The sequence below is a fragment of the Lissotriton vulgaris genome, chromosome 1_1 (genome assembly GCF_964263255.1).
Source record: "Lissotriton vulgaris chromosome 1_1, aLisVul1.2, whole genome shotgun sequence".
NCBI lineage: Eukaryota > Metazoa > Chordata > Amphibia > Caudata > Salamandridae > Lissotriton > Lissotriton vulgaris.
Window position 1 is genome coordinate 1962934293 of NC_141685.1, and position 26320 is coordinate 1962960612.

At 43.5% G+C, this 26320-nt stretch overlaps 1 protein-coding gene across 1 annotated transcript in view; it reads right to left on the minus strand.

Moving 5' to 3' along the window:
* Positions 1-12647: 12647 nt before the first annotated feature.
* GRM3 (glutamate metabotropic receptor 3) overlaps positions 12648-26320 on the minus strand; it is a 1262213-nt gene continuing 1248540 nt past the window's right edge. Inside the window, exon 7 of the mRNA XM_086919750.1 lies at positions 12648-13132. Coding sequence (XP_086775876.1) covers positions 13056-13132 — 77 coding nt within the window. The 3' untranslated portion in view covers positions 12648-13055. The remainder of the gene's footprint in view (positions 13133-26320) is intronic.

Sequence of the window (26320 nt, forward strand, 5' to 3'; positions counted from 1 at the left end):
TCCAGCATCCTCTGTGCAATCAAAAACACACTTGAATATACAGATCATATGGAAATATGTACAGTTTGAGTAGAAAGATGATGGGTTACAACTAAGGGCGTACAAAGTTGCGAACTCACACAACTTGCACCTTTGCTGCTGTGATTGACAGCAGGTGCACTGGTGCATTTGGATCGCTCACTGGTAGAACTTTCTAGTTGTAGATCTGGCTCGCCAACTGACCCCTGGCCGGCCAAACAATATAGAGCCCTTGCCCTAATACTCAACCCAGCCCTGAACAGTATATGGAATGACTCATTGAGTACTGGCGTCTTTACGGACTCATGGAAACACGCGCGCATCATCCCTATCTTGAAAAAGGCTGATGCTGACCCTAATGAGCCAGCTAATTACAGGCCCATTTCTTTGTTGCCAGCACCGGCCAAGGTACTAGAAAAACTGGTACAGCAGCAGCTGGCGAACTTTTTGGAAGATCAAGGGGCACTCCATAAATCACAACATGGTTTCAGACAGGGCCATCGTACGGAATCCGCTCTGATCGAGATGGCTGATGCGGTTCGATGGAAATTAGATACAGGGGCGAGGGCGGTGTTGGTACTGCTGGATTTATCAGCAGCATTCGACACCGTCTCTCATTCTGTTCTCCTCAACCGCCTCCACTCGATTGGCATACAAGGCCAGGCCCTGAAATGGGTGTCATCCTTTCTGTCCAATCGCACCCAGGCGGTGTTTACCCCCCTTTTACTTCAGATAGTCGCCCACTCAAGTGGGGAGTCCCTCAGGGCTCCTCCTTGAGCCCCCTCCTTTTTAATGTCTACTTTTCTCCCTTGGCTGAGCTGATTTCCCAGCTGGGAATCAAAGCCACCTCATACGCGGATGACTTCCAACTTCTATTCTCATATGAAGACATTTCTGACTTTACATTTGATCCATTAAAAGAATGCTTGCGTAAAGTCGCAAGTTGGATGGATAACAACTGTCTACGTCTCAATGCGTGAAAGACAGAGGTCCTTTTTTTCCACCAATCATCCCCACTGGATTCCAACTTGTGGTGGCCACATGATCTAAGCTCACTCCCGATCCGTAAAGAATCTCAGAGTTAGATGGGACTCTTCCCTCTCTTTTCATACTCAAGTCCAAACAGTCTCCGCCGCCTGTTTTTCTAAAATTAGGATGGTTAAGAAACTCATCAACTTTTTACCGAGTAACACAAGGAAAACAATAGTCCAAGCAATAATTACATCCCACTTGGATTATGCTAATGGCCTGTATGTTGGACTTGCCGCAGGCCTCTGTCATCGGCTGCAAATGGTACAGAATGCCGCAGTCCGACTAGTGTGCGGGATTTCCCTTCGAGAACACATTTCCCCCCACCGCCGCTCTCTCCACTGGTTGCCAATTCAGAAAAGGGTTGAATTTAAGGCTCTTATATTGGCTCATAGGGCAACTAAGAGGAAGGGCTCAGTATATCTATCTACTTGCCTCCGCCCCTACAAAAATATCAGATCTTTGAAATCAGACTCCAAAAATCTCCTCATTATTCCGATCTGGAGGAAAAACCTTTCAAATCTGCACTGCATCCCATTGGAATAAACTCCCGCAATCCATTCGCTCAATTCAGGAAGAACTCCCCTTTCGTAGGGCTTTGAAAACCCACCTTTTCTGCTAGATTCCTTATGGAGACATAGTTTTCACATCCGCTGGAGCGCCGGGACACCCCATTGGGGTAGCTGCGCGCTATAAAAGAGACACTAAATAAATAAATAAATAAATAAAATAGCAGCAGTTCCTTATCAGAGCTTCACCCACTGACCCTGCCACTGTTAACCACTCCTCATGTATCCATTAAGGTCACAATTGTCTAAATCCTGGTCTGTGAGATATCATGGGTGGGTGTTAGAACTGATATCCTTGTCATGGTATTACTACAAACATTTTGCCTTCACTTCTCATGTTTGTTGAATTAGTTTATGTTGACTTTAGGAGTCTGCACACTTTACCACTGATAACCAGTGCTAAGGTGCTTGTACTCTCTCCCTAAAACATGGTAAAATTAGTTTACACCTAATTGGCACCTTAAATTTACTTGTAAGTCCCTAGTAAACTGTACTACATGTACTCTGGGCCTGTAAATTAAATGGTGCAAGTGGGCCTGCAGCACTCATTGTGCCACACACAAAATCAACTTTTAAAAACATGTCTCAGGTCTGCGTCTCCAGCTTGTAGTACAGTTTTAAACTGCCATTTTGACCTGGCAAAATTAGCATTTTTCCGGGCCTAAACCTTTCTTTATACTACTTATGTCACCCCTAAGGTAGACCCTAAAGGTTCACAGGGCAGGGCACTTTTTATTTAAAAATGAGCACACATGTGCTTATGGTTTGCATGTCCTGTTAGTTTCACTACTTTAAGACCCATCTCTCCATTTGACTAACATTGGGGTTGCCTTATTACCTTTTTTTAAGTGATGACATTTGATGGGACGTAGATGGAGATACGCTGTTTTGACTCAAATGAATTTTATTTTAAAATCCTCTTCAATGGTAAAGTTGGATTTTAAGTCACAATTCTGGAAATGGCATTTTTAGAAAGTTGCCATTTTCTTGTCCTATCCTTTGTGGCTTCTGTCAGTGTCCGGAGTCATATGATTGTGAATGGCTCTGCTGCTGAGGTTTGTGTATTCCTGCAATATAGGGAGATAAAGGAAACTGGGTGTAGGCAACCTGCATGGATGATTCACGGCAGAGCTGATCCCTGCCCCACTTACACTTCAAGGGCATGCCTTTACCACAAACAAAGGATCCTAACACCAGAATTTTGTCACCCCGACTTCTTGCAAACATTCTCCCCCAGTCAAAAGATCTGGGTTAAATCCAGGATGCTAGTTTCTGGTCCAGGGACGACCTGGCCTGACAGTTTGGTCTGGACTGTTCCCATGGGGCACAGGGTCAAGACTGATTTGCATATGGCTGGGTCAAAACTGGGGTGGTGTAGTGGGCAAAAGAACAATGGATTTACCCAGATCTTTTGACTGGAGGAGGGAATGTTTGCATTGTCAGCATTCCATTCATCATTTGTTTGCTGTAACACTTTTCACCCTAAGTGGCATGGTAATGCCCAGACGTGGGTCCCTTGCTCACTGTGCTACTGGATTCAAACTAGCCTCGCTGATGAAGGGTGACATACCCTGAAACCAGTCCCAGGATGCTTGTTTCCGGTCCAGGGAGGGCCTGGCCTGGCAGTTCGGTCTTGACTGTTCCAATGGGGCACAGGGTCAAGACTGATTTGCATATGGCTGGGTCCAAACTGGGGTGGCGTAGTGGGCAAAAGAACAATGGATTTAACCCAGATCTTTTGACTGGGGGAGAATGTTTGCATTGTCAGCATTCCGTCCATTATTTGTTTGCTGTAACACTAAAGATTCTAAATGAACTTACATTGTTACTAAAACTTACTTTGGTCCGTGTAGTTGCATAGAGTGATGGTTCAAAATCTAAAGCACCTTTTACTCATCATCATCATCACAAGCTTTATTTCGACACAAGAGTCATAAAAGCAACATAAAAACAAGAATAACACAAGAAATTGCAGTGACATAAATACAATTGGTAATCGTAAAATCGAGTTAAAACTAATAATAATTCATAGCTTTAAAATGCATAGAAAAAGTTTCAAGATACTTGGGAGGTTGCCAATGTTTGAAAAAAGAAATAAAGTGCTTGTGCCTCATAGTGTTTCCACCAGTGATGTTAAAAGTTTATAGATTTGGCTGCTGGCTGAGGGGTTAAAACTAATACATCTCCTTTAGAAGTGCTTTTCTTCGTGTCAGCCATGCTTGGCCCAAATACTTTGCCATACAACAAGCTATTAGAGGTCTAGTGTCAGTTTTAGGAATACGAAGTGTAGCATGGTGATCCAATGATCCAAACTGCTGACAAAGCGGGCTCAACCATTTTTCTCGCAGCAGTTTGTACACTGGACAGGCAAACAGGATGTGTGCAATGCTTTCAACAGGGGCCTGACAACTAGGGCAATCTTTTCAGTTATTGGTGGACCATTTTACCGTCACTTCCCCTACTGAGAGGGAGCCGTACCTGAAGTGCATATAGAGTATTCTATCTCTATGCACTTTAATTAAGTCCAGGTAGGGTTCAAAGTATCTACTTTGTTTATGTAAGTAGAACTCGGTTGTCAATTTACCAATGTTAGTTCTTCTAATATCATGTTGGTCCACCCATTCCCAGTAGAGGCGTATGAGATCTTCCCTCCTTGGGGGTTCCTGGCTGACCCAGCAACCACTGAGCCCATTTGCTGAAAGCATATTTTTGGTATCACGTATCCAGCCTATTTTCTCCCCAGTATCAAGGCTAATAACCTCATTGAGTGCCTCTGCGTATGTTGAGAGCTCAGGTGTCCTCCTAATGCGGGCCCAGAATAGTAAAGAGCGCAGCCTGGCTATGTCCCTTATCGACTGCCTACCCATGTCCAAAAAATAGCGGGGTAAGGGGGATGTATTTTGGTGCTGAGGGCCCGACACTGTTACAGCGGTTCCAATTCCACAGACTTAGGAGTGCCTTGAGAGACGTCCTAGGCCCAGATCTAGCAGAGCCACCGGATATTCCAGAACTCTCGTACGTCATAGCTACAGCGTCCCCACGGCATTTGACGACGCATCTGTACAAGAGCATTGTCTCTTACAGAGCGCAGGAGCCTTCCAAGGCCCGACTGGCTTGGCAGACTGACCTCGAGACGGAAATAGACGATTCGATGTGGGCATATTGCTGTGCCAATACTAGAAAAGTGTCTCTGAATGGACGACACAGGTAGGTACACTTTAAATTCCTACAGAGAGTTTATTACACCCCTGAACGCTTGCATCGCTATGGCCTCAGACAATCCCCTGAATGCGAGCGCTGCCACGCACCGGTGGCGGACTTCCTACACATGGCGTGGGGCTGCCGCAAGATATATGAGTTCTGGGTGGCAGTCATTTCGGAATTAAGCGAGATACTAGACGATGAACTGCCGATCGATCCGGCTTTGGCACTGTTGGGCTATTCGAAACCCCTGCCGGTGGCGTGTAGAAGGTTGGCGGATATGGGACTGCTGTTGGCGAGACGTACGGTGGCGCAGTGCTGGATGAGAGGACTGACCCGACCAAAAAACGATGGGCCAGGGACATGGTATACTGCTGCACACAAGCGGAACACTACAGCGAGCTCCTCCCTCCCACCAGCAGGCCGAAGAACTTCTGGGGCTTATATAACATCTTCAGAAACGCTAGGGAGGACACAGTGGACACACAGCGGGCGGAGAGGGAGGATACACAATAGCTGACACACACACAATACATTCATGAGACCTCAGTCGAGGAGGGGGCTACATTGATTAGGGAGACATGGCGACGGCTGGGTGGAGTATTGAAACCTAGCTGTCCTGTGGCGAGAGACAGACGAGAATACACAGGGGAGGTCACACAGGGCAAGGTCGACACTCACCCGGCCTACTCAGAAGGAGAAACATCTGGGGAGAGAGAGGCGGACACCAACACAAGACACCGCCAATAACAGACGGGTCAGTGAACGGGTAGGATAACGGGAGGGAGGGGGGGAGTTCTATGGGAGTTTTCTTTCCAGTTTGAATATGGGGGGGAGGGAAGCCCACTGCAGGGGGAGGGGGGGCATAAAATACAAAATACACCTGCATTTCTGGCTTTACAGCATACGACTTACATATACTACCTTCTGTGAGTGTGGAGGTACTACCATATGCACCGTCATAGCACCGACAGAAGCTCGCGATTGGACTGCCCACTGTAAGGTGATGTAGCGCCGCCGTACCCCCGGGTTGACGGCATCAGGCTGTGTACTTCGGATTGACTGTTTATTGTCTATATGCATCATTACATCATTACCACATTGCCGGCCCGGGGGGTTGTAGGTGAAATGCTGTGAATGACTTGGTCCATGTTAATAAAGGTGTTTAAAAAAATATATATATATTATTTTCTTCAATGGAAAGCTCATCCAGTTTATCGTATCCCCAAACTTCGGCACCATATAGGGCAGCACTGACCACCTTTGCATTATATATCTGGAGGGCTGGGGCTACAGGTCTTGTGTGGGAAAGGCGGTGTTCTTTAGCCACTGCACCTGCCGTACGCTTGTGGGCCATCAGCAACTTGCCCAGGTGCGGCCTCCATGACATATTATCGGAGAACCTTACGCCTAAGTAATCAAAGTTATCAACCTTTTTGAGAGGAATCCCTCCTAAAATTGGGCCCTTCCTGCATGCCCTATGAAGGTTGAAGGCCATAAATTTGGTTTTGCTGGCATTTATGATAAGGCCCGGGTTTCGCAGAAGAGATGAAATCTGTCAACTAGACGCTGTAGCCCTGCCGGGGTCTTAGATATCAACAGTGTGTCGTCCGCAAACAACAGGGTTGGTATCTCCCCCCCCCAGGGTCAGTGAATCCATTGGCTCCTCTAAGAGGAAGTCCACTACCCCATTCACATATAGGGAGAACAGGGTAAGGGCCAAGACGCAGCCCTGTCTTACACCTCGCTTGACAGGGATACGCCCGGTAAGTTGACTCTGGTCTCCCCACCTAACCTGGGCAAAGGTCCCTTCGTGCAACCAGATTAATAAGTTGAGGACAAAGGAGGGCATACCCATTTGTCCGAGCATGGCCCATATCCTGGATCTAGGCACCAGGTAAAAGGCAATCTTCAGATCAATAAATGCTAAGTAAAGACTGCCTTTGCCTAGTACAACAACCTTCCAGTAAATCAGAAGGAATCTGAAAACTTGATCCATTGTCCCAGTCTTTACTCTAAAACCCGCTTGAAACTGGGAAAGAATGTCCCCTTCTTCGGACCATGCCTGGATCCTTTGCAATAGCACCTGACCAAATACCTTTTGCATGGCATCGATCAAGCTTATTGGTCAATAATTACCGGGGTCAACCCTGTCTCCCTTTTTTGTATATTGGGACTATTTCAGCAGACTTCCATGTCGCTAAGACAGGCACACCTTTAGCTATGGCGTTGGATAATATTAAAATATAGCGTGTGCATTGTACACGATCAGCAAGAAAAGGGTCGCCTGGTATGCCACCCGGGCCTGCAGCCTTTGCAGGGACTATTTTGCTTATGGCCATTTTAGCTTCCTTGAACGTAAAGAGTTCCTCCTCTAATGGACCTTTGACTGACATCCGATGCATATGGTGACTTGAGAAATAGCCTAATTAGTTTTGCATTGATTGCATCTACCATAAAAACTGACCAAGTGTCCTGAAAACTGATGTAGAAAGCTAGGTATGGTAACCTAAATTTGACATTTGTTAATTGGGTTGCACGTGCGCATAATTTCAGTAACAACTGTAGTCTCTAATGTGTAGCTACCATGCAAGCCCGGTGTAGGATGTCTTGAGGTCTAATGTTTTTTTATTATATACCTTTGTTATGAAAGAATGGCTTTAAGTGCCTCTTTCAGGGGTCTATTCACTGGGAAAACTGAGCACTTCCAGGAATCTAAATGCATTGTTTATCATTGCGCCTAGGCGAAGCACTGTCGCCTGGGATGTTTATGCACATGGAAATGCCAATTCCAAATTCTTTGCCTTACCCAGGAATTATTATAAATAGAACACATCTAAGGACTTTAGGGTTTTAAACTCTTCCACGCCATGCACTGTAGTGGGGTACTCATGCTTAACCAGGTTTCGAAACTGGGTGTGACACGAGGGTCTGATGGTTCATTTATAAGTCCTTGATGAAATTATAGTGAACTAACAGTATTAAATGTTTATAATACATTGAAGCGTTCACTGTCTGTGTAAAATATGTCTTTTGGGGCCCGATGTAGGTCGATATTTACTGACCGGTAACAGCCGATTCGGCCGTTACCGACCGGTAAATGGCTATTCTAGATGTAGGTGGCCTATTTTACTGATTCGGTAAATTTACCGAATCGGTAAATTTACCGAATCGGTTAAATACCGAATCGGTCTTTATTACCGAATCGGTAATTTTGAGATGTAGGTGGGAGTCTTCTGAGTCCCACATGCCTTACCGAATCGATATTTTACCACTCAATCCAATTGGGTGGTAAAATACCGATTCCAGGTGTGCATGCACATGTGTGCATGCACACCTATGGCATGTGACAGACAGACATGCCCTTAGGGCATGTCTGTGTGCCACTTGTCCCACATGCCTGAAATCGGGGTGCTAGAGGGTGTCAAAGTGACACCCCCTGCACCCTTGCAACATTCGGTATTTACCGAATCAGTAAATACCGATTCCGTAATGCCCATTGATTCCTATGGGCTTCAATGCCCATAGGAATCAATGGGCATTACCGATTCGGTATTTACCGATTCGGTAAATACCGATTCTTACAGAATCGGTAATTCAATTACCGATTCTATCTACATCTCCCCTCTTCTATTTTACCGATTCATAAATACCAAATCGGTAAAATTCGGTATTTATGAATCGGTAAAATATACTTACCTACATCTGGCCCCAATTTCCTTACTACACATAGTTCAGTCGTTAATTACTGTAATACCACTAGCAAACATACATTACAGTAAGAACTTGTAAGAGTTAAGTTTTAAATTGTGACTTCACAGTACCTGCTGCCAGCAGACTACGTGAAAGGCTGGTTAGATAGCCAAATTGCAAATGTTACTTAAGCAAAGAAAATGAACATTAGCTTTTGAACTTACTTCTGATCATTTTTAATTGAAATATGTTTATGATAGTACTATTATTTTTCTTGATTCATTACAAGAAAGCAGGGATTTCATCTGCAAGTAACCACACATTTTAAAACGTGGCCCGTAAAGGCTCCAACCGCAAGTCGGAGCCATTTCGGGCCACATCATAATTGGCCGCTCGGTTTACTTTCCAATCACCTCGATATGATGGAGGCGGTCGGAAAGTAAACCAGCTGGTCATTCCGGCAGTTATCCAATGGGCTGGGAGAGCCCTTCTGCCAGTCGGAAGCCAGTTAGTAATCTCTAGGGTGGTCCTTTCTGTCCTTGAGATTACAATGTACGGTTTCAGACATGGTTTCCATGCCGGCCTGTCCGACAAGGAACCATTTCAGAATGCATGTTTGGGGGCCGCCAGCATGGACCCCTTTGGTGTACGGCCTCCGCTTGAAGGCCGCACCTGTTGATCTCTGCTCCTTGTGGCAGCCACGGGGTGCAGGGATTAACTGCACCTCCCTTTCCTCAATGGGAGCTTGTGTTATGGCCAGTTTACGGCCGTAACACAAGCTCCTGTTGAGGAAAGAGAGCATGCGACCGAACTCTGTTCGGTCGCATTGATATGAGTCGGTCGGTCCCAGGACAAAGTCAGTGTTGGGCAGAAGGAATTCCGCCCACCATCAAAATGAGCCCCTCAAACTGCATTAACATATGTGGTTGTGAAAAATTGCAAACTACATATGGGTGTGTTTATTTTTTCACAGTACAAAATTCACATTTATTCTTCATGTCTGCTACTGAGAATATCTTTCATGAGAAGGATAGAGACCAAAATCTGAAAAAGGATAATGGGTAAGTAATAATGTCTACATATAACCATATTTTATAAGGAATAAAATATACCTAATGGTAAAAAGAATACTTGAAGTTACCTCAGAGTTCAGTGACTTTGTAAAGAAACTCGGCCTTTACAGCTATGCCTCTATATTGCCAAGAAACTCCTCTGTGACCTGCAATATCCTTAAAACATATGCTAGGGGGTATTTTGTGCAATAAATCACATGATAGAGCTTCAAAGGTGAACAGAAACATAATAAATCCGAAAATAAGGACTTATTTCTAAAGTGTGGGTAAGAATGCACAGAGGTATCATGTGTATACAAAGTTCACGTAGAGACCTCCTCACATCACCTCTTGCGCCTCTTAGATAATGCGGGTCATGCTATTCATTTTGTATACATTATTTGGTTAATTTATGATAGTTGGATTCGTAATGGATTACATCATATACACGATTTTCGCATTCACTTTTAATACTTGTGTATTTGTGGTGACCGGGTTTTTGGTTCTATTTCTGAGTGATGGTGACTTTAGCTTGCTACCATCCTAGATCCCTATTCTTAGCTTGTTTTGGTCCTTTTCAGGCCTCTTTTCAGACCTAGAAGCATAAACTAGAGGATAGCCGCTTTATATGATGATAGATCCCTTATTTCTGACTCTAATCCATCTATTGCCTATTGGCTTTGACATAATTATGTGTCCTTTCATCATTCTACCTATAGTAGAGGGTGGATCCTGTAGTTCTGACTTTATATTACCTATTGGTAGGGTTTGTGTATAGAGCTAAGTGTCTATTTCATCCTTTTCGGGCCTACAAGGCCCAGAACCAGAGAGACTCCATTTTGCTTTCTGCCTCTGCAGACTGAGATGCATGTAGATCAAGTGTGATGTTTTAGTTATGAGGTGTTGTTCACTTGGAGAGATCCGGCCTGGGCCGGCCCTTATAAGTAGACTGTATTTTTCTTTGTGTCGAAGACACCACAAAAGGACGGCCGGCTGGGTGTGTGTCCTTGGCGCGGAGTGGTGCAGGGATCTGATGGGCGGCAGGCTGCTGACTGGAACTTTCCATTAGGGGAGAGCATTCCATATTAGCGAAGTGCAGAGAGGCAGAGGGGTCAGATGGTGTTTGGAGCTGAAGAGAACAGTCAGATGGTGTTTGGAGCTGAAGAGAGTTCAGATGGTGTTTGGAGCTGAAGAGAGCAGTCAGATGGTGTTTGGAGCTGAAGAGAGTTCAGATGGTCTTTGGAGCTGGAGAGAGAGCAGTTAGATGAACCTTGGAATGGTAGAAGGCAGATGGTTTTTGGAGCTGAAGAAAGCAGTCAGAAGCAGTTACTTGTCAGAAGGAGTTGTGATCAGTTGGAGCAGGCAGTTAACAGTTGGAGTTTGGAGTGATGCCTTTTGGAAGAGACTGAAGTTATATCATGGATTAGCCTGTGGGAGCAGCTGGAGTGAGTTGGACATTGGAGCTGGAACAATCAGACAGAGTGAAGAAGCTAGTGGAGTGAACGGTTATCAGAGCGGCAGAAACTATATCATTAGACTGAAGTTGGAAGGTGAAGACAGTTCGTGGGAGATAGGAATCCAGTGCAGAGTGATCGGCGCAGATGTGTGTCCAAGAGTGATGGGGAGAATCTGAGATGAGCCAAGGCACAGACGAAAGAGGGACCCAGATGACAGCTAGAACAAGACTTCATAATAATCAGGTGTTATCTGTCCTGTTATATTAGTGCCCATATATATATATATATATATATATATATATATATATATATATATATATATATATATAATATATATCTTTTCCTTTATTTCCTAAGGCTATATTCCCTACTGCATTGTTGCATTGATTAATCCCTTTTCTTTCAGCAGTGTGCAGTCTGTTATAATCCATTTCCCCTTTTAGCTATCTACAGTTCCTGTCAGCTATATGTGAATGTGTTAGTAATAAAGCTTTATGTATTCCTTAGATGTGTCTATTCCCCTGTACTTTTCAGGCTATGCCTAGATTGCTAGTTATTGTGATGTTATAATTTGCTAGTGTGTAATAAAGGGACCCCAGTTCTTAGTGAACAGCTGTGCAAGTGTTGTTTCTTGATTAAACTAACCTTTCTTCTAGTCAGATGCTGTTATGTGGACGGATGTGTTCCCCGTCCGGATAAGTGGTAACTGAGCAAGGGAGCAGGGAGCGCCTAAATCAGAGAATAACCTTTGCATATTGTGATTTGTCCATTCTTGTGTGAGAGGATTGAACTGTCTATCTATCACATAACCTATAATATTACATTTCCAGTAGATATTAGATATATAGAGAAACTTCCCAACAGAGAGAGATAGAGCTGAAGGTATTCATAGGACAGAGATTGCCGCTAGAGAGAGTGTCATTAGTGAGAGCATTGATTGTGGTCAATGTGTATACCCACAGGATTGTGGCTTGTGAGAGCACCGGGAGGATACGGTGCGTAGTGAGATTGCTGCTAGAGAGAGTGGCATTAATGAGAGCATTGATTGTGGTCAATGTATATACCCACAGGATTGTGGCATGTGTGAGCACTGATTGTGGTCAGTGTGTAATGGTAAGTAATCAGAACTGCCCCAGGGTAGCCTAGTCTGGGCCTACGTTGCCGCGAGACTATAAGATACGAGTGTGGTGTAGAATATGGAATTCCGTAGCGATTTGTGATTGTTTTTAGTAATCCCTATGGATTTGGTGGTTTTTTAGAGGATCTAAGCTTGTATATTGCTAATTCCCCATCCTCAGGTAGGTACCCAGGTACCGTGGTAAGAAGGTTCTGAGGAGGGAGGTGGTTATGTTTCGGCCGGGTTCGTGGTGTCTTGGTGAGCTGATTCTATCTGGTCCGAAAATCCGGTCGTTACAGTATTCCATAGGAGATTTCTAAAAATGTGGGCCTAGTGTATTATTCAGACTGTCCGTTATGCATTGTAAATTGATGATTAGAATCTTTGAATAATGATGCCCTTGTGTTAGAGCTACAAAATTTGACTCATTCTTAGCTGACTATATAACCACTTGCGCTTGCTAATAAAATTAAAAGAAAAGCCATTTGATAATACCATATGTAAGATTTTATTACTGACATCTTTACATTAATGCTTCCTTGTGCTCAAAAACCAATCAGTTACAAATAATGCAACTGTAATTATACAAAAAAGAAACTCATTCCATTTTACTTAAAAAGATCCAGTGTGCAAAAGTTAGGTTACTTATGTGGCAGAGCCATCAGCAATGGACCACACCTTTGATTCCAAGCCAGAGCTATGTAAACCATAGTTATCATGTACATGTTAAACAGGACATCTTGACAACAAAGGCGATGGAACCTTTTCTACAAAGTCTTGTTACAGAGGTATATACAGTCGTTAAAAATAGTTTATTACAACAGTACCTAAATAAAGTGACTATTGTTTTCAGAACTGCACCACATGTGCATATTTTGTTAACAGTCTAAAAAAATTGAAACTGAAACGCTGATTACAATCACAGGGAGGATGTAGTTGAGTCCAGAACTTCTCCTCCATTGCAGACAGCTGGTACACAGTGTGCAATAGTAGATGCTAGAAAGACAAAGAATAATGTTATTCAATTTGAGTTAGTATTTTGTTGAATTTTATGTTTCATAATTAATAATAACAATGAACCGGTATCTATTACACAGAATGTTGTTTACTTTAGATGTAAATTATACACTTTCTGTAATCCAAGAGACAGCGTAATTTTTAATCAAGAGGAAAAACCACTTTGTCTTTGTAGCAATATGCTGTGTGCCATTTAAGGTGGCCATTCATTCAAGCTCAACTGTGTGGTTAGGAATATATTACAATATATTAAAGTTACCCTAATGTTTGTTTTCAAATTACAAAATGTATTGAACCATAAAATAGAACTGGTCCCAGGTCACTTCAAGCTGAAGCCATTAATTGAAGTAAGTTCTTCTTCCTTGACAATGCATCTAGTTCCCTGAAGAGTGCTGACAGGCTGATGAACAGCGACCATGGTGTCTCGCCATTTTAGAAACCTCTCAGAATAGTGCTTTTTGGAATTATTTTGTGGTATAGTTAGAGGACTCAGTGCAAAAGAGAGCTTACCTGAGTATGGGACCTTCCTTGGTGGGCTGAGGTCTTAGCAACAATCAGTAGCTAGTTAATTCTATAAGAAAGACTGCTACCTCAGATACTGGAGAACACAACTGGACTTGGAAAAGAAAGCAGAGGAAGAGACCTCTCTCTGTAACTGCTAGGATAAAGGACAAAGAGTTGGTTCCTCCTTTCCCTTCTAATTAAATGTTGAGATGCTTTTTAAGGGTCAGGTTATCAGTCCTCCCGGGGTCCCCGAGGCATGTAGGACAGGAAAGACATCTTAGCAGAAAAGTGGGTGACACTGCCTCCAGCTATTATCTTTGGTCAAGCAGTTTGGGAGCCTTGGTAGAGACCAAGAAGTCAATAGTCATCTTTTATAGTAAAATGGACTTTCTTCAGTTTTGACTGGGACAAACATCTGAGGCCATCTTGCCATGATGTGACCTCAATGGGAAGGGTTTTTTGGTTGGTGCTGCTCTCAAGTTTTCACAGCAAAGCTTGAGGTTTCAGCTAGACTGTGGAAACCTGGGGGCATATTACCAAGATTAAGCGATAATTATCGCTTAACACGGTTAGCAGCAATATTATTATCGCCGAGCTCCGCCGATTTTTATCGCAGATAAACCTTGCTATTATCAAGGTTAATCTCAAAAGCGATGAAAATCGGCCGAAATGCATGAATATCGCTGAAAAGTCAGCGATATTCATGCATTACAGAGCTACTGCTCTTAGCCATGTTATCCTCCTACCATTGGATAACAGGGCTAGGAACTGCTCTGGGCAGGCGTTAGCTTTTGGAGATATTCGCGCTTAGCGCGAATATTTCCAAAAGTACGCCTTTGTAGGTAATAGGAGATAGCGATTTTAGCGACTGTTTACAGTCGCTAACATCTTGGCACGCCCACTTTGCATTTCATCAACGATAAATATCGCTGACATGCAAAGCGGGCCCCAAGATGATCGCTATCGAGTGAGTGGTGGCCCCCCTCTCTTGGCATCTGCCCCACTCCCTCTCAGTCTGCCAGAAATCTGGGTGTAGTGTTCGACACTTCGCTCTCGATGTCCTTACAGGTGAATCGGACTGTCTCGACCTGCTGGGGCGTGATCAGGACGCTCAACAGAATTCGCAGCTATTTGTCTCCCCAAGCACGCAAGCAGATTGCAGTCGCCCTTGTTGGCTCCAGGTTGGATTATTGCAACTCTCTCTACATGGAATCCAACAAGGGCCTTATACATCGACTGCAAATCGTGCAGAATGCTGCTGCACGCTTTGTCCTGGATCTTCCCAGGGCCTCCTGTGCCACTGCTGCGAGGAGAGACCTTCATTGGCTGCCTATCCAACACAGAATTTATTTCAAAATTCTGTGTATGACCTATAGAGCACTCGAGGATGGATCTAAAGGCGCTATCAGCTCCCTTCTTACCCGGTACCATCCTACAAGGTGTTTGCGCTCTTCGGGACTATTCCAACTTGTCGTCCCCCGCTTTAAGCTCACCAGATGGGGAGCCAGAGCCTTCTCCGTCGTTGCTCCTCAGCTTTGGAACATCTTGCCGATGGAGATGAAGACCTTACCTTCTCTAGCACTGTTTAAAAAGGCCCTTAAAACGTGGTGCTTCTCGAGAGCGTACACAGGTTGAGCTGTAGGGTCCATGTTATGAGCTGGATTTTGAATTAGGCGCCTTGACGCCCATTGGGCTAAGTTTGCGCATGATAAGACCCCTTTTATTATTATTATTATTATCTCCTACTAGCTGTCGCTAACTGGTGTTAACGACAGCTAGGTAATAGGGCGATAAAATTATCGCCGCTTTAGCGGGAAAAATTCCAGCTAAAGCGGCGATAAGGCCCTTGGTAATATGCCCCCTGGTATCTAGACTTGTGGAGCCATAACCTGTAACAGCTATCAGCCTCAACCTGCTCAAGGGTTTTGAAAGAGGCCCAATGCAGACAGACAGCAAAGTAATCCCATCAATGTGACTTAATGAACTACAATTTCCAGTTGGTACTGCTCAAAACAATTGGTGCTAAAACTGAAGTTTTCAGAAGAATATCTTAGAATGTAATCTGGACCTGTGCAGCCCTCATTGGTATAATGTCCATTTTCTGCCGTCAGCAACTTTACTCAGAGATCATTTATTGTTTGGTAAACGGCTGGCTAGATAGGTAGAATCCCACTCCACTGATCTCCTGATGGAGCAGCACCCAAATTGCCCACCATAATTAGAGATGAGCGCATTCCCTGCAGGGATCTCTTCCCCTTGAATGTTTACATGCTAAGGATACCTAATTTCTCCAAATGAAACAACAGTACATTCCCAACTAAACACATGATCTAGTTATAAGATATACACATTATTTCAAGGCATTCTGATTCCTGCTGTATGCATTAAATCTGTCATCCATGGGATGTATTTGTAAGTAACAATACCACAAGGGTTAATTTTGCCAGTGGACATTATGCCAAATTCAGCTTTACTGTATCCAGTAGGAGAAAGCAGATTTATAGTGACCACCTAATCAAGCCGTCAGTGTGAAGTAAAGATGTTAGACTGTAGCATTCTGGTTCACTCTTTATCAAATAGTGTATTAGTTAGTGTAAAGGTTCAGACTACCAGGGTGAGTCTTTGGAAGTTAATGTAGTAAAATCCAATCTTAAAGAATGGAACATTTTCATTAGTCCAGAGGTAGGGCTTTAATTCTTTCCCAGTCAACAGCCACAACATGTCTAACAGATGTAAAATCTATTGATATGTACCAAAACAACACAATGATATATCTGATGAGATTAAAATGTTCACCGGTCAAGGAATATGTTTTAGAATCCTCACATAAATAGATAACATAGCAAATCACAGCACATTTGACATCTTATACCCCCTGTAGTTCACCCATTTTTCCAATCACCGTGAAAACTACACAACCTCAATCTGTTGTTCACATGCATTTTTAAAATTATTCAATCTGATAATGCAATTCCGCCCTTTTTATGATGAATCTCCTTATGCCACCTCTGGTCTGCATGTAACAAATCTATTTTCATGGACTCTTATTCTGTAGGAACACCTGCACCGAAATTTGCTCACTTTCTCCACTGTTTGGGATGATTAAATATGTCTTCACAGTTTACCTTTGGTGATATGTTTATTTGCTGGTACATCACTCTTTAAGAGATTGATCTTGAAGATATTCTACCATTTTAGCAGTGGTCCACAGGATTGTCTGTAATCTGTCCCTTCCATTTAAAGATATTGCCTATAACATTTGCAACATATTATGAGTAAGACCTCTTATTCCAGTTTAACGCATCCTCAGTATTTGCTATCCCCACGGCTACATAACACTGTTTGAAAATGTAGCCCTCATTTGTCTAATCAACATAAATGATTTCTGCCCCATTCTGTACGTCTCACGATGGGATGACCTCCCTTCCCCCTGAAATGCATGCTTTCGTTTAGCAGTACTGTATCATGGTCTTTCGTTTTTAACCATATTTCAGTTTTCCTTATTCCTTTCTTAAGTTTCCAAAGTCCAAAGATAAAATCCCAAATCATACCATTAATACTTTTACAATCAATAATGACCGTAGAAAAGGGTAATAATTAACCCCTTGCATGCTCATGACGGCCACTGGCCGTCATGAGTCACGGTGGGCGTGTGCTTATGATGGAGGGTGGCCGTCTGAATCCCGCCCACTATGTAAATAACCCGCACAGAGTGAAAATTCGCCAGGCATGCAAGGGGTTAAGGGTTCCCTATTTTCCGTTTTTACTGATTTTTGCAGATAAATGCAGACAGAAAACATTGTGTTTCCTGCCTGTATTTTTTTTTAAAAGTGAAAAAATACAGATAAAATGGCTTCTTTTGAGTGACTCTCCATGCTCAGATTGATGACTTTCAGGCTAGTAGATGTACATATTAGCAGCATGGGGAGTTACAAAGCTCAATGAGATTTGCTTAAATTACTGCATATCACAACATATTTTTGTGCTACTATGCACATTTTTTCATGCGCGTTTATTTATTCTTTTGGGCTGTGTAATGTGCTAAAACTAGACAGGCCTCAAAGTATGAGTTTATCAGTTAAAAAAATGCAGAAATATACGTATTATCACCCCAACTGTTCACTAAACACAACATAAATATGGATAAGTACAGACGGAAGTGTTAAAAAATGAAATACCATAAAACCAGGAGCCTTACTAATAATTTAGAGATTGGTTTTACAACTCAAGTATTTCTTCTTTCAAACCACTGAAACCATGCCATTGAAAGGTTACCTGTAGTCCTTCACTGGCAAGAGGTTGCTTGATCCTGTGTATAAGAAAATGGCCCTTTTGGCATGGCAGCCCCCATTTTGTTGACTGGTGCTGCTGTTATTTTAAACTCTGTGCACTAGGGCACTGCTGTCCAGGCCCCAGTGTATGTGAACCCCTAATCATGGTAAAATTGGCTGTCCACTAATTGGCATTTTTACTTTCCAGTAAGCCCATAGTATATGGTGTAGTAAATATGCCAATGGCATGGGAAGGATACTGTCACCTTTGGCCTACAGAAGGCGTTGTGCCATTCAATAGACTGATGAAGAAAACATGGCTATAGTCTTACCTATATGTTAAACATTTGAAAACTGTAGGCGAACCAGTCAAAATAACTATTTGTGACAGAAAGAACCCTACTTTTAGATATTAAGTAAACCACTCCATGTAGGCCTTGTAGCTCACAAGATATGGTACCTGGTATTTAAAAGTGTTACATGCAAGGACTTAGAGTTGGCAGTGACTAGCCCCCTAAAGATGTTTTCATTGTAAAAGGGTAGTATCTATCCTGTTGGAAAAGCTAACACTTAGAATAAAATTATAATCCTCTCTTGGTTCAAACAAACTACCACAATAATTCACCTACTATTTTAATGTTTATTAAAAATCCAATTCTGTGATGAATCAGAATTTTAAAGAATATTTATGGAAAGTGACTTTTTGCAAAGGGTGACTTTGTTTACCTGAATTTCCAGTATGCTGATTTGTATTAAGCTGCCAGCAGCTGGTCCTTGTCAGTACTTTTCTTTAATGAGGTGTGAAAACAATGGCTTAAGCATTTTAGGAGGAAAATCTGGGTGAGAGGCATTTGACTCGTAATTGCTCAAGAAGGGAAGCTGGAGAAAGTTCAGGTACCGAATTAAATTATAAGGGACTATGTGCAAGCGGAGAGGGCTGAAGTTGAGCAGGAAGTCCAAGGAGGAGGATTTCTGAACCGCCCTCCGTGGAAAAGGTCTACCAGCTACAGACTATCTCAGAGATTAATGAGGAAGCCCAAAATCAGGAGAAGGCAGGTGGCGGCCCAACCAAAGCAAAACTCTTTAGTGTACTTCTAGGGCTGGGAGTCATTTGGGCTACAATAGTCCAAGCCTTTCTGAGCTGGCAGTCCACCAGACGCAATGCACACAAAAACGAGCTTTAGGCCAAGCTGGAAGCTATAGTCTGAAGGAGAAGAAGCTGCCCTTGGAGAAAAAGAAGGACAGATGGGGACTTGTGCAGTCTAGTCAAGATGGTCAAAGTAGATGTGAGGTGTAACACAATTTCCTCACTTGCCTAAAGATGAGCTGCCGAGCTTTATTGTGGTGGATGACATTGATGATTTCACAAAATTGCAGCAAAAATATATGAGAATTCATACAAATAGGCAAAACACAATTCTGTCCTCTTTCATTATATTTTAGTGAAACATGCATTCTCACCTCAATTTTTGGTACAAGAACGTATTTAAACAAAATAACTGTTAACAACAGCTGCTTGCATTCTATTGTTCCTGTGCATTCGCAGTCAAGTTTTTACCATGGATTCTGCATTCTTAGTAAATGTTTGGACACAAATGGCACAGAATTATGCAAGGAGGCATAAGGATATATTTTTGGGATGTCACTTAACAAGTGTCAGGGACTCTTTCAGAGGGCCAAGGGACATGGAGGTGTTACTTAGCCCAACCGTGATGGTTGAGGTCAGGCCCCGGGATATCCTAATATCCCGGGGCCTGACCTACTGTGGCTCCTGAGCAACTTGGCCAAGTTCCCCTTCTTCACTTGACTCTCAGTAGTAGCTGTGGACGAGCAGTTAGAGGCTCCTGGGGGATAGGGGGAGTTTGGGGTAGTCACAGATTAGTGTAGTGAACACAGCTCATAACTCAAAGTGAACTCAGTAATATCAATAAATCAAGGTCTAGTCAAATACTTGTTTTTATATTATAAACAAGTATTTTATTTCTAACTCTATGCATTCAAAGAAGTATTGTGACATTTGTAAGCAATAACACAATTCCCTTAAGGTTGGGAGTCTAGTGTTTAACTGGCAAATCCATACCCCACCCTCTTCCTTGCAATGTGGTCATAGTTATTCTCCATTCACTGGTGGCCACATTCATCAAATGCTCTCTAGTAGGCCTTACTAAAGAGCCCACTCTGACTCTTAGGAAATAGTGAAAAGTAGCTAAAAAACAAGAGATCTGGTTCTCTGAAGAGCTCAGGAATCTCAAGAAAGCAGCCAGGAAATTAGAAAAGATTTGGAGATCTACCCATCTGGTAACAGATAGGAAACATTACTGGGACGCCCTAAGTATATATCACAAAGCTATCAGAACGGCGCGAAAAACCCATATTACCAATCTTATCACGGCTGCAGATAACTCTCCCAGAGTATTATACCAGGTCCTTCACTCTTTCACCAATCCTACAGTATGTGAGAGTGCAGACACTTCGTCACAACTACTTTGCGACAATATATCGCAATTTTTTTGCAACAAAATCGATCTTATCTATGCTAAAATAGTCAATGCGAACAGTATCTTGACTACAAATACAGTCCCTATCTTTCAGGATTCAGAACTTGATAGTGGCCCTCATACTTTAGACCTCTTCCCCCCTATCACTCACAAAGAGGTATCCCTGCTCATGGCGCAGATTAAAAGTGGAAGCCCTGATGACATCATCCCGGCAAGACTCATGCCCGCCTTGCTCGGAATCCTATCTCCCACCATCGAAAAAATTGTTAACCTATCCCTTTCTACAGGATCTGTCCCCAAGCAGTGGAAACAGGCCTTGGTCAGACCAATCAGGAAAAACACCACAACTCCTTGGAATGACTTGTCTAATCTTAGACCTATTTCGTTGCTGCCTTTTTTGGGAAAGCTCACTGAGAAGTATGTTAATCGTCAGTTATCCAGCTACATTGAGAAAGCTGGCGGCCTAGACTATTCCCAATCTGGGTTTAGGCCGAAACACAGTACAGAGTCCACCCTCCTGTCTGTCACTGACGATCTGCATATGTTTCAGGACAAAGGCTACTCAGTAATTTTGGTGTTATTAGACCTTTCAGCCGCGTTCGACACCGTGTCACATAACATCCTTATTGACCGGTTGTCGAACGTAGGGGTCAAGAACAAGGCCCTTGCCTGGCTAAGGAGTTTTCTTACGGATCGGACCCAGACTGTCACCATGGGTAAATACAGATCAACTGAGGTAGAGATTACGAAAGGGGTGCCACAGGGCTCCTGTTTGAGCCCAACACTCTTTAACATCTACGTGGCACCCCTGGCAAGAGTGATGCGCAAATTTGGTTTCATCCCCGTGTCATATGCGGATGACACGCAGCTCCTCTTCCCCTTTCAAAATCTCACCACAGAAATAAGACACTCCTTCTCCACTGGCATGAAAGCCGTCGCACAGTGGATGTCCACCAACTTCCTACAGTGCAATGTCAACAAGACGGAAGTAATGCTGTTTGGAGACGCCAAATTACTGTGGACCCCTGACTGGTGGCCATCTGATCTTGGTACTGTCCCGGAGCCCAAACTGATTGTCAAAAATCTGGGGATACGCCTTGATCACGACCTTTCTCTCAAACAGCACAGTAATATGGTAGCTGGCTCATGCTTCCACATCATCAGCATGATGCGCAGAATATTCCCACTGCTACCGGACTCCTTCAGAAAAACTTTGGTGCAAGCCCTTATATTGAGTCGTATTGACTACTGTAACGGGCTGCTCCTTTCTGCTAATGAAGGAGTTCTGGACAGACTCCAGGTGGTCCAGAACACGGCAGCTCGCCTTGTCCTAAATGCTCCCCCAAGAACAGCATCAAAACCCCTATTGCAAAAACTACACTGGTTGAGCATTCGACAAAGAGCCAAGTTCAAGATATGTTGCATCATTCATAAATGCTTAAATGGAAATGGCCCTACATATCTGGAGCAGAAATTTATCCTCTACACTCCCTCCAGATCGCTGAGATCTAGTGAGAATTTTCTGTTGGCTGTACCTCGTGCAAAAAAAAACAGACATGGAGGGAAAGCTCTATCTGTTGCGGGGCCCACACTGTGGAACAAACTGCCTCTGGCCCTCAGGCTCTGCACAGACCATTTAAAGTTCAGGAAGCAACTGAAGACTCTGCTGTTCACTGATAAAATCTAGACCTTACCCCCATCTGCATATTGTTTGGACTCTATTTGGTATCGCAGCGCAGAGATACTCCGGTTGGAGTCGATTCCAGCGCTATAGAAACCTATAAATAAATAAATATGGTGCTGCAGCACCTTTAGCAGTGAGTCCCCTGGTTGCCCAACAGGCCCATATCAAGTCTTACCAATGCTAGCAGCAAGAAAAAGTTCAGCATTTGAGCATGGGCCCTGACTGCAGGCACTTGCAATACTCCAGTACTGCTCGGTTGAGTCAGTCTCCACGTGGGACGCACAGCAGTACCCACCAGACGCACATTCGCTTCTGATTGGTACATCAAATGCAACTGTAGGTGCTCCAGGTTTTCACCACACATCGCGGGGAGGTTGATCTTCGTGGTCCTGATTGGGTCCCATGAACGGAGAAAAGTCCTTGTGATGCCCTCCGGAGTCCACGGGACAGGTCTCCGTGCTTCAGCTCCAACCCGCAGGTTGCAGCTTTAGGTTTCCCAGGCAATGGCCAAACTTTGCAGTACTCGATACCTGCAGCCCCTCCTGGCACATGTGGTCAGCGCTAAGATCCACAAAAGCCTTGGTGCTTTGTCAGCACAATCACTTCTACTGCCACTTCTGGCATATGTGGTCACCACAATGAGTTGATACAGGCATAACGGTACGTGCACTGCACTTGATTCACAGCTCAGGCCATGGCAGCCATCGCCGTACACCTCGCACAGGAAATCCTCTTGGCAGAGCTCAACACTGAACCTCGCTGCGTCCAATGCTCTCCTTTTCCTCAAAGGGCACATTGGTCTTGGCAAGCAGACAGGCACTGGTGCTACAGGGCAGGTGGTGTTGGTTTCTCTGTTTGATGTCTCCTTACCCAGCAGCGAGACTAGCAGGCCATGGTCCCCAATCCTGGTCACTGAGTAGCTTCCCCTTCTCACGCAGTTCATCTGGCTACTTGGCAAATTACAAATTTTGGGTTCTCAACCTCACCTTATTATACTCCATTTCCAAACTTTAAATGTGATTTAGGGTCTGGGTCTTTGAAGTTTTATGTTGGGGTCTTGCTTCTTTTGAAGTGTGCCCTTTTCTCTCTTTTGTTCCTCTAGAAAGGCTGAGTGTCACAGCAGAAGAGACTCCGAAGCAGATAGTCCCGCAACACAGGCCATGGGAGAGACAAGAGTTCACATCTGGATGTCAGCCACAGTAATATGTACATCAAATGCAGCTCAGAAAGATCACATGGGGAGGCACCACGTAAATCATTGACTTGAAAGGGACCAGAGTGAGTCCTACCTATTCATAGTTTAATGTAAATGGAGTCCTGGGTAGAGAAACCTTTGTTCCCTGGACTATCTGCAGCTTGGCAATAGCCTGGTGGAAGGGGAACCTGGTTCAAGAACTAGTTTGGTGTAGTTGAGAAGCACCGCCTATTTACCTAAAAAACAGCCCTGGCTAGCAGAACACTAGCCTCCAGTGCAGAAAAGTTTTCTGTTTTGTGTTTGCCTCAGAATAGTGCATGTTTTTATAGTTTGTAGTAAGGAAACATGATGTGCTTTGAAAGTGTGAAGGTTTGCCCTTGGGAACTTTATTTTGTTATTGGTTAGGAAGTGCCCAGGAGTCACCCACACCCACTGGTTAGTGAATCCTATAAAAGTGGCACCTCACCCACCGAACAGACAAACCCTTTCTAGACCTGTAAATGAACAGAAGAGGACTGAAATTGCTGTTTGAGGCCTGTGTGGTCACTTAAAGCGCTGAACCCACTCCCACTTGACTAAGAAGTAAACTCCAAAGATCCTTTTGTTGACCTCGTATGTGGCTACAGGAACACAACGAGCTGCAAGAGGCATTTTTCCTGAAGTACCTAGTTAACCAGAAGCAAAAGGATTGGGATTTGAGCCTGCTGGTGAACCCTGTTCCCAAGGTTTTGGTATGCTTATAAGTGACCAAGAGGAGCAACTCCAGAAAGTCTAAAAAGTTGGGACTTTGAAAATGTTTGGACTGCCAAGACATCCTTAGCTTCAGTGGTACCTTATAACAAAGGTGTCTTACTTGGACAGGACTGAGGACTAGATGTACGACGTAAAATTGCATGCGCAAATGCGTTTGCGACCTGATTGCGCATGCAATTTTAGTATAGGCCATGTACTTGGACTATTTTGCGAGTTGCAAATAATTGTCACAATTATGTCACCAATATTTTAGGTTTCTGTTTCTCACTAGGAACACTACGCACATTTTTCTTTTTTTCATTGTATATAGAATTTTGTCTGTAAAATATAAAATATGATTGTATCAAACTAAAACCATAGGTGTATGTGGTTTCTTCTCCCTCTGACATCATTTTAACCCTTCCATTGCGATTGTGCTCCTTATTATCTATATTGATTCTATTATTCCACAAGAATCACTGTTTCTGACAATAACCATCCCTGGGAGGGCCTGTCATTCCCATTGGGCTCACAAATTGCTAGAGGCTCGTAAATATTTATGAGCGATGCAATTTGCGACCCCATTGGGAATCGCAAACCGTGTTAAACACACTGTTGCACATGCAAAATAGCGCCCGTCTCCCACAGAATTTTGACATATGAAAGTGTGGTGCTACGAGACGTGATGAAAATCTGCGCAATGAGACCATATGTGAAGTATAACATCTCAAAGGGAGAACGTGAAGCCCTAAACACCTTAAAGAATAACAAATCCATTGTCATCAAATAGGCTGCTACATTGACGAGCCCCTCACCAGCATCCAGCGGCGGCACTGCGTGACGTGGCCACGCCCCCTGTTTACGTTTAGCTTTAAACACGGGTTCCGACGGCGCTCTGCTTGTCATTCGGAACACAGATGTGAGTAGGGTAAGAGCCGGCCCTCCACTCCGGACCAATCCGTTGTATTTCGTAGTGATCCCAATGCACAATAACGATTCTCGCCCCACAAGAGGATCTATCAGTCAGGAATCCCTCGAGCAGAGTTCTGCTAAATACCGCCGCTATCCGCCGCACATGCCTCACCAGAAATAGGCTATTTAGAATGTGCAGCTACAATCTATCATTTCAAGGACACGATAAATGGTTTCATACAGCGATTAACAAATTCTCTCACTAGCGCCTACTGGCATAGTGTACGCAGTTGTCTTGCGCATTTTACAGGCTCCGGCCCTATAGTACCATGGAGGTTGAGATGTTTTTGACGAATACGCCTTCTTTTAAACACAATAAGAGAGGGTGGAGGATCAATCTATTAATCTAAGACACGTGTTGTTATTTTTTAATAGCGACAATCAAAATTTACATGCCGCATAGGCGAAATCCGCTTTGAGCATACTTGTAACCATAGAGACGCCGCTCAATTATTCTTTTAACTTATGTATTGTCTGTAATCTGGGAGAATAGAGTAGACAATAATTAGATGCACTAGTTTCTTCAACTGTACCTCCATTTTTTTTATTATAGACATTTTTTCATTGACTAATCAGCAACATACCAAGAGATTTTAAGAAACAGATTTGTCTATGGTCACTACAGTATATCCACTTTTCAGACATTATTCAAGTCTGATATTGGGAGAATAATTACCCCAACGGTTGTACGTCAATTCCAGTGAGTCTCCTCTGTATATACAACAACTTCTAAGGACAATCACTGCTCCTTCCTATATGTAACCTGGAGATTCCATATCTCATTACAGATACCAAGGAGCGGTCTGCTGCCCACCGGGATCGGTTAATGAGAGCCTCTTCCCAAGTAGGTACCTTTCAGGTCACCCACTGTCTGATTTGCCACATTTCACTACACGCACTGAATCTATTTTATCATTTCAGGTGCTCTACATACCATCTCGTCCTGACGAAGACCCCACAATGAGGAACTAACAACCCTTCACCATCAGGGGTCGAAACATAGACTACCACATACCCTCAAACCAATGGAATAGAAGAAATCATTTTGTTTTGACCTATGTGTTATGATTATAGGGGAACTATGGACCTATATTAGGCTGTAAAGGTTCTAATGTACATAAATGAAATTGTGCCTATGTCACACCACCTTTACCCTGCCCCTCACCTATCCAATCACCCCTATTTCCCTCAAAACCTTCTTTTCCTCTATTTACACTGTGAGCACTGTAAATATTACATGCAATCGAAGTATATTGAAAATAGTTACATGGATGAACATTAATGCTTTGAATTACAAGAGCTTTTAATGAA